This window comes from Saccostrea cucullata, unplaced genomic scaffold, assembly GCF_032062105.1.
Source record: "Saccostrea cucullata isolate Sc308-1 unplaced genomic scaffold, CSIRO_AGI_Scuc_v1 ctg651, whole genome shotgun sequence".
Lineage (NCBI taxonomy): Eukaryota > Metazoa > Mollusca > Bivalvia > Ostreida > Ostreidae > Saccostrea > Saccostrea cuccullata.
Genome location: NW_026928561.1, coordinates 220821 through 229398, shown reverse-complemented (window position 1 = coordinate 229398; position 8578 = coordinate 220821). Strand labels below are relative to the sequence as shown.

The 8578-nt window shown below is 32.5% G+C and overlaps 1 protein-coding gene across 2 annotated transcripts; it reads left to right on the top strand.

Annotated features, from left to right (window-relative positions):
- Positions 1–3464: 3464 nt before the first annotated feature.
- LOC134277969 (ATP synthase lipid-binding protein, mitochondrial-like) lies at positions 3465–7301 on the top strand. 2 transcript variants are annotated; one of them, XM_062760272.1, is made up of 5 exons: positions 3465–3535; positions 3690–3790; positions 5397–5459; positions 6081–6177; positions 7005–7301. In XM_062760272.1, exons 2-5 carry the CDS (start codon positions 3749–3751, stop codon positions 7166–7168), a joined length of 366 nt encoding a protein of 121 aa, XP_062616256.1. In that variant the 5' UTR covers positions 3465–3535; positions 3690–3748; the 3' UTR covers positions 7169–7301. The 2 variants fall into 2 exon arrangements, with proteins under 2 accessions (XP_062616256.1, XP_062616257.1); XM_062760273.1 differs by having other exon boundaries at positions 3484–3535; positions 3708–3790.
- The last annotated feature ends 1277 nt before the right edge of the window (positions 7302–8578 follow it).

The following is an 8578-nucleotide window of genomic DNA, read 5'->3' as shown; positions in this document are numbered from 1 at the left end:
ATTTTTGGCCATATCCTGAATATAGAGATGAATAGTTTGTCAGCGCAACTCCTCATAAACCGCTGCACAGATTTTCGTCAAACTTTGCAGATATTGAGGACACAATGTTTAGATTTGCATATTACCAGGAAATTCCGATTCCTTAATTAATTTTTTTCCGGGAATTTGAGCACTTCGACTTTTGGGGGAGCGTGGGGTATGTGAGCTTGCTCACTTTTTCTTTCATTTGTTAATTGCTGCGTTTGACACACCATGCATGGACAGGTGATGTTGGAACTTTACTGCATAATTAGGGAATCATCATGTTTGTTAGTTGGCCATTAACAACTTTAATATGAAAAAGTGCCCCAGTGTTTATGGTGTTTATTTTGAGTTCCCTTTTAACACACGAATAAACATAACTATTATAGATTGATAAAACGTCATCGATAAATCTGAAGTTAAAGCGAGTGTCGGCTAAAAAAAGAACGCATTTATAATTATCTATTGGAATTCCCAGAGGAACTTCAGCATATCATAAGGAATAATGTCTCTCATAAAGAAAATTCAAATATTAATTTTCATCAACAACAAACACTTTAGAGTCCAATGGAAGAAAATTAAAGCATGAAGCGAGGCTTCATTTCTTAGAAATTAATTTTATTAGAAAAAAGACGTGAGACATTGAAAACAAGCGGTATAATTTTTGTTATATTAAAAAGTTTGAGTTTTAATTTATTGCATGAAGTTGTTGTTTTGATGATATGGATTCAGGAAATAATGTTTATTTAAATTCTGAGGGTTTATGAAAACCCACATTTAATTTTTTATTTGATAAATTTCTCTGGATAACTACTGGTATTCTGAACCACAATAAAACAATTTCTCCCTCACAGCACTTGATATTTTCATTTCAGAAAAATAAAACTTATGTCAAGATTTAAATGTCATTAGTTTTCTTGAATAAATGTTTCAGTTTAAAATTTGTTTTAATTTTATACAAATATAATCTGGCAATTAACATTTTTTGTATCGTAATTGCACTTTTCACGCAGCTTATCATTCATCTTGTAAACGTTGGGTTCATGACCAAAATTTTATATCTGTTAATTTAACTTATCTTATTTCTTCTTGAAGTTTGGTAAATAAATAAATTATGATTTCAAACTCATCATATTGTGAAAATAAATAAATAACCAATTAACAAAAAAAAGTAAAAAAAAAAAAAAAAAATAAATAAATAAATAAATTAAAAAAAAAAAAAATAATGAAGACAAATTACAAAGAGATACGGTAGTTTTCAATCTTTTTTTTTTTGTAACTTATAAGCCATAAGAACTAATTAAGTCGCAATAACATCTTCCTTGATTCGTGTAATTAATTGCTTTCTTAAGTCGTAAATACGATTTTCCCCTACAAAACATATTAAAATCTTTTATGATAAAACAAGCTAGGTTTCCCAGGGAAAACAATCGTAAGACGTAAAAATAACGAGATGAGTTGATTTCTCCTTATTTTGACTTTCTATTTATGATAGCAATTTTATTTTTGTATTTTTTTTTACTCTAGTAGGCTTTCGAAAAAAAAAATTAATTCATTAATATTTCTTTAAATGATTTTATATACTGTATATATATTTATCAAAAGCAATTTTATCCTGTATATTCATTTACCATCTACAAATGGTATTGAATATTATTTTGCTAATAATCACGTACATTGTATTTGCCCATACAATGTTGAGATTTTATACCTTATTAACGCTGCATGAATTTTGCCAATCTTTGGAACCCACGGGTTTTCTCGTTACACTGCATTCAACGCAGTGTACCGGAGGGAAAAAAAAGCTTGGGTTTCAATGATGGAATTTTACCGTGGTGTTTTCAACCTATGTGGTTTTCTCCTTCCCCTAATCCAATTTAATGAGGTAGTGGTATTTTAAATAGACGTGGTAGTTTTGCTTTAGATTACCATGAAGGATATGGAGATAACGAACAGTATTCAATATCAAAGTCCATAGAACAAAACAAAATAGGAGCAACAACTTTAAGCCTTGAATGCCCCAACCCCCTCCCCACTCTTGTATTTATTTCTGTCTAGGGTCAAACTAAAATTATTCTCATTGCAAGTTGAGAGGTAAAATATGTTAGGAAAAAATAGATTTTTACCTTTGAATTATGAAGACAATAAATACAATAAAAATTAATTATATTACTTTATCATATAATACCGGTATACAATATAGTACGTATAATATGTAATTAATGTTAAGTCCCGACAATGTAGACTTGTGTTGTGTCTTCGGGAGGACGAAGATCCTTTAAAGCAGAACACGACTGCAAGTAGATAGAATGTTCTATCGTTGAAATGATAAATGTCCTACGGATACGTTTTTTTGTTTTTTTTACAATTAATTTGGAAGTTATTTTCAGTGCAAATCATTTTGTATTCTTCAAAATCGTTTCGGAGCGATTCTGCAATTATTTGCTACATTGCGAGTATATGGGAGGTATTCTAACTGTGGTGAGGACTTGTCCCGAGACACAGTTAGATTATTCTAACTAGACTGCATGGTAAATAGACATACACCATTTTCGATATTACTGTCCATGGTATCAGCACCGGGGTATAAACTCAGTCGCATTCGTTACACCTGACTGCTTTATTGTCACAGGTATCGGCGTGGAATGGCGACCCGTTTTTGTGCTGGTTCGCTTGTATTACCTTTGTTCACATTTTATTGCAGTTACGCATATATTAAACTTAAGTTACCTTGCATTTGTTTACTTGTTTGTTTACTGCACGGACCTGTGGTATTTTACTCTCCTGCTTTAGAAGTAATACATGTACACATTTACTCTGCACCGGTGACAATTGATTACTCTGAACAGTGACGAAGTGGGTGGTTCTATATTTATAGGGGCCCTCGGTTGTAGCAAGAGACCGATCGAATATGGTTGACAAATTCCTTAAATTACGAATTGTGTTCAGTTTTAAGGAGGTAGGGATGTAGAAATTTAGCCTGGACTGAAAACATTGGCCTGGATAGCTTGGTTGTATAGACCACATGCCTAGAAAGGCAGGGATATTATTACATTCTTACTATGAGCATCGTTCAGTACTCTCAGTACTTTGATTTTAGAAGTTATTAATGACATCCCACAGTCAGGTGTGGTATTATTTATTTATAAAATGTAATTAATGAAATGAATGTCAATGAAATTTTATAGCGAATAAAACACCAGATTTTTAGAGAAAGGAAATATTTTACCACCGTTATGTACACCACTTGAAACCTGGGGTGAAACATCCGCCTTTAATTTTAGGTACAGTTCACATGATACAATTATTAGGCTTTCGAAAGAACCTGTCTAAGTATCTTTTATATATTGTTATTATTTTCAAACAGTAATATGAAAAGAAAAATGACTAAGTGAAATATCTTATTAATTTCTGGGATATAAATATATACATTCCTACTCCTTCCCTGACCATTCGGAACCTCTTCCGTTTGGCGACACATGCGTACAGGACTTGGAAGATAGGCGTCAAGAGGGTAAGAGTATATTCAAGGGCGAATCCAATCAAAAGTATATCGTGTGATGTTAACTGTCATCTGCATATCTATTGTTAAGCAGGTGAACAGAATTGTGAAATATTCTTGAAATCCGCGATTGATATATTCATTCTGTCATTGGATCTTTTTTTAGGATTTTCTCTGTTTTCAGTCGGTACCCATCCAAGTAGATCTATTTTCCTACCTGTCAAAATGTACAGTGCAAGACTAGTTACATGCAGTGCTAGGTGCATGGTAAGTTTATTTTCTATATGTATGCAATATTCTAAGCATCGTTTTCGCACTAATTAATTTTTATTGCTTTATCGGTTAACCTTGACAACCCGGCTAACAAAATGAAAGAAGAATGCCGACTCATATGTAGACTAGGAGAATATTGAAAACATGGTTAGCAAGGGATTTGAAGAGAAAAAGTGTGCAACAGTATTTTGAGGAAAAATGTTTCTTGTGATTGCTTTGGAAATGACAAGATCTGGTTTATAATAAATGAATAAGAAAAGAATACCACTAAAGGTCATTTAAATGACATTTCGGAGCCGGTGTTCAAATCTTGTTCACAGTTCAATTATAAAAGAAACAGTGATATATTACATCCTTCCTTTTTTTAAAACAAAAGAAATGTTTGTATTTTGCAATGTTAGTGTGACTTTTAACATGAGTAAAACAATGTGAGATGACTTCGTCTTTTTAAGGTCAAAGTAGCCCTTGGAATAATCTGTGTATTGGGACAGACACAGAATTCCTACCTATAGTATACCCCCTATGTCAGGTCCAGTCCAAAGACTATTTCTACCTACGTAGCTATTAATAGCTACGTAGGTATTAAAACCTACCCAAAGTAGCTATATTTACCTACTTTTTGTATTATCTGCATTTTGTGACCCTAAGACCAAACGGCGCAACATGGTATATACCATATATTTTGAAACAATCACACTAATGATGAACACGACGAAATTTTGCCCAAAAAATGATTACTTCCTAAATCTTCAATTTCACATTAATTTCTATGCAAAATTGTTAATTTATGAAGTAATCATTTTTTGGTCAAATTTTTGTCATGTCCAACATCAGTGTGACTCTATCAAGAAATACAGTACTCACAATTTTGCGCCGTCCAGCCGTTTGGCCACAAAATACAAGCAAAGCAGAAAGTAGGTAAAAATAGCTATTTTGGGTACAGACACACGTAGCTATTAATAGCTACGTAGTATATACCTCTCTGGACTGGATGTAGCACAAAATTTGAAGAACCTCTCCTAAACAAATTTTGGGGATACGAACTTCAGATGCATTGAAAATTACACCCAAATAAATCATACCAGAGCTCTCATGATTCAAAGTACCGCAGAGTATCTAAATAATGGAAAAATTCAGCACTTTACTTTTCTCCAAATTTTTTATTTTACATGTCATGATGACATTTTGAATGCCACATTGATGAAAGTTCATAATAATAAAATCACTGAGAGTTAATTATTTTCGCATGGTTGTTTTGCTACATTTCTAAAACAAAGAACACTGTGCTTAAAATAGGGCTATAGAACAAACCTTTTTTAAGGATTAGAACAATGTATCTAAGTAACCCTGATATTTTTATGCCCCCACTATGAAATAGCCTAGGCATATAGTGTTGACACTTTCTATGGTCAAGGTCATGAAATGTGAAGTAATCATGCAAAAAAAAAAAACATACAATGATGAAACGATACAAATTCTGAGCATAACAAATGCAAACCTCCAAGTGCTAAATGCATTTGTTTACAGTAATTTTTTTCATTCTGCTTTGTATTGAGTTGGAATTGACTTCATAATATTCTTATTTTTGTTGAATTTTCAGAGAACTGTTACGCGCCAAGTAGCAAGACCTTTGAACAATGCAGTGGTAGCACAGAAATGCGAGGTAATACTTAGTATTTGATCTTTGGAGAGACTGGAGTCTTTCTGAACACCAGGCAGCAAAGATTTTGTTCTATGCCTAAAAGAATAGAACCAACAAATACTGAAATTAATATTCCTAAATTTAACTTTTACATTGTACTTATAAAATTTTGTATAAAAAATTAATACCAAGCTCATTTAAAAAAAAAATGTTTGGTTGCCCTTTCTGACCGACTGGCTACAAATTGCTTATTTAAAGCAATAATTTATGCACAGTAATCTGGAAAATATTTTTAAAAATTTAGCATTGACATTAATTTTTTTTTTTTGAGAAAGAAAAATATTCCACCTGCTTACTGGCCATATTTTTTCATCCTGATTGGGGACAGGGCAAACTAACTCTATTTTAAAGTTGGCCCAAATCTGAATGATTTTAAATATATAAAGAAAATAAAGGCATATCGGTGAAAGTTTTATTGATTTTAAAAAATCTATTTTTATGTATACTTTGTACTTTTGTAAACCTTGTGTAATGATATATTTAATAGATATTGTTTTGCAATATTTGATGTGACAAAACTCGTCATTTTATATTTCAAAAGTTATATAAGGTTTTGTAGTAATTCTGCATTTACTTTTTCAGACAAGATCTTTCAGGACAACTGCAGCTCAACAAGATATTGATCAGGCAGCCAAATATATTGGTGCTGGGGCCGCTGCAGTGGGAGCCGCTGGATCTGGTAAGTGGGAAGAAAATAGGGAAACATGAATATTGATGCATATTAATCCTTCAAATGTATGGAATATTCTTTGCCAAAATCTTTGGCTGTGTAGATAGTTAATTAATATGATGGATACATGTAATAACTGTAAAACACTTTCTTCATTTTCTTATGAAAAAATTTATAAAAAAAAATTGACATTAGTGTAAATGATAATTACTTTCCCCCAGAATAAGAAGGGCTTTCAGTATGGTAAACTAGCTGCTGAAAGTATTTTTCTCTTTGTTTATTTCGCAAATTCTGAAATCTGAAGCAGCAATTTTCTGACCCTCATCATTTGAAATTTTATTAAATTTCTTAGTGTTGTTACGTATTGAAATGAATGGACTAAGTTTATAATCAATCAAGTAATTAAAAAAACTGTATTTTTGCTGCTAATTTGTTATTTACTATTAAGTAGACTCTGTAACCCACAACTTAACTGGTTTGGATATGAAATATGTAGTATACCACAGTTTTAGATAAACAAAGGAAGATAACTCTTGATACAAAATAGTTTTGATTTAGTCCAAACCTATTTGAATTATACATGTATTATTTTTTTTCATAGTCCCTCACAGATAATGTTCACTGAAAAACTCGCTTGCTGATTTGTCACCCTTTGAAAATTGATCTTACCTTGGTCCATCTGTGTTATCAAGAGTCTATATTATTTCAACTATTATTAATTCATGTAAACATTTTGACAAGGTCATGAAGAGGAGAAATGTGTGTTAAACTTTTGAAAAAAGACCTTCAAATATCCTTTTGCTTATATAATATGGTTCTTTTAATTTTTTTTTCAGGGTCTGGTATTGGAACAGTGTTTGGCAGTTTGATTATAGGCTACGCCAGGAATCCATCCCTAAAAAATAATTTATTTACATACGCTGTACTAGGATTTGCCTTGTCAGAAGCTATGGGTCTCTTTTGTTTCCTGTTGGCAGCTGGTATTTTGTTTGCGTTCTAATTTACTACATTTTTGACTGAACTTCAGAGAAAAAAGCAACAAAGAATTTGTTTTACTGACAAAAAAGACTGTTTAAACTAGACCAAGTTTGTGAATATTGGATGTACTGACTTGAAATAAAAGAAAAAGAGGATTTTATTCTTTTGCTTTATTAAATTTAAGAATTTTGGGAAAGTTTTAATAATTGTTTGTGTGTTGATGTCACTTGGATCTCGATGGACTTTTGCGAGGAGCGTTAACTTTAACAGTTGACGGCTTTCTTTTACACTAGGACAATGTACAGAAGCTCTTTTACAATATAAATATTTAGATCAAAATTTAATTAATTTTAAATTTAACTTACTCTAGTCTCTAGAAGAAAATGACAGTTCTACCCTAAACTCCTGACCTTCGCATGTTAGTACCCCTAACACCATACTTACGACCACTAGAAAGGTTTTCTTATCTTTTATCAACTCTGTACGTGTGTACATGATAGAGGTTTACATGTCAAAGTAAACCTTCAACTGTCAAAGTCGGTGCTTCTTGCAAAAGTCCAGTGATTAGAGTCACACATCGTTCTATGGAAAATAATAATAATTTGAAAAAGCATGGGAGCATTTGCAAAATGTAAAATGGAAAAAATCTTTAAAAAACTTGATACCAATGGATCAGAAAAGCTGTTTAATTTAATACTTATATGGCAGTTTTCTGAGGTAGTATAGATTCTCAATTGTTAGGTCACCTGAGTAAACTCAGGTGACCTATTGCTATCCGTTTTCGTCCGTCGTCGTGCGTTAACATTTGAACATTTTCAGCTTCTTCTCTGAAACCACTGAACCAATTTCAACCAAATTTGGCATATAGCATCTATGGTTGAAGGGGAACAAAAATTGTTAATTTAATGGTCCCTGCCCCCCTGGGGCCTGGGGGGTGAGGCAAAAACCACTGAAATTAGTGCAATCTTTAAAAATCTTCTTTACTCCCAGACATCAAGCAGTCAAACTGTTGGTATGATTGTAATCAGCATTGAGTCCTCTACCAAAATTATGAAATTCATGGCCCCAGGGTCAGGGGTTCTGGTGTTAGGGTAGGGCTCTATTGATTATATAGTGAAATGCATTAATTCTTTGAAAATCTTCTTCTCTGCTCCTGCGTATTAAATAAACTTATTTAGTTCATAGTTATGATGTGCAAGAGTGCCTCTACCAAAATTGTGAATTTTATGGCCCCAGGGTCAGGGGTTATGGTGTTAGGGCGGGGCTCTATTGATTAAGTAGTGAAAATGCATTATTTCTTTGAAAATCTTCTTCTCTGTTCCTGAGTATTAAATAAACTAACTAAGTACATAGTTATGATGAGTAAGAGCGTCTCTACATAAATTGTGAAATTCATGGCCCCAGGGTCAGGGGTTATGGTGTTAGGGCGGGG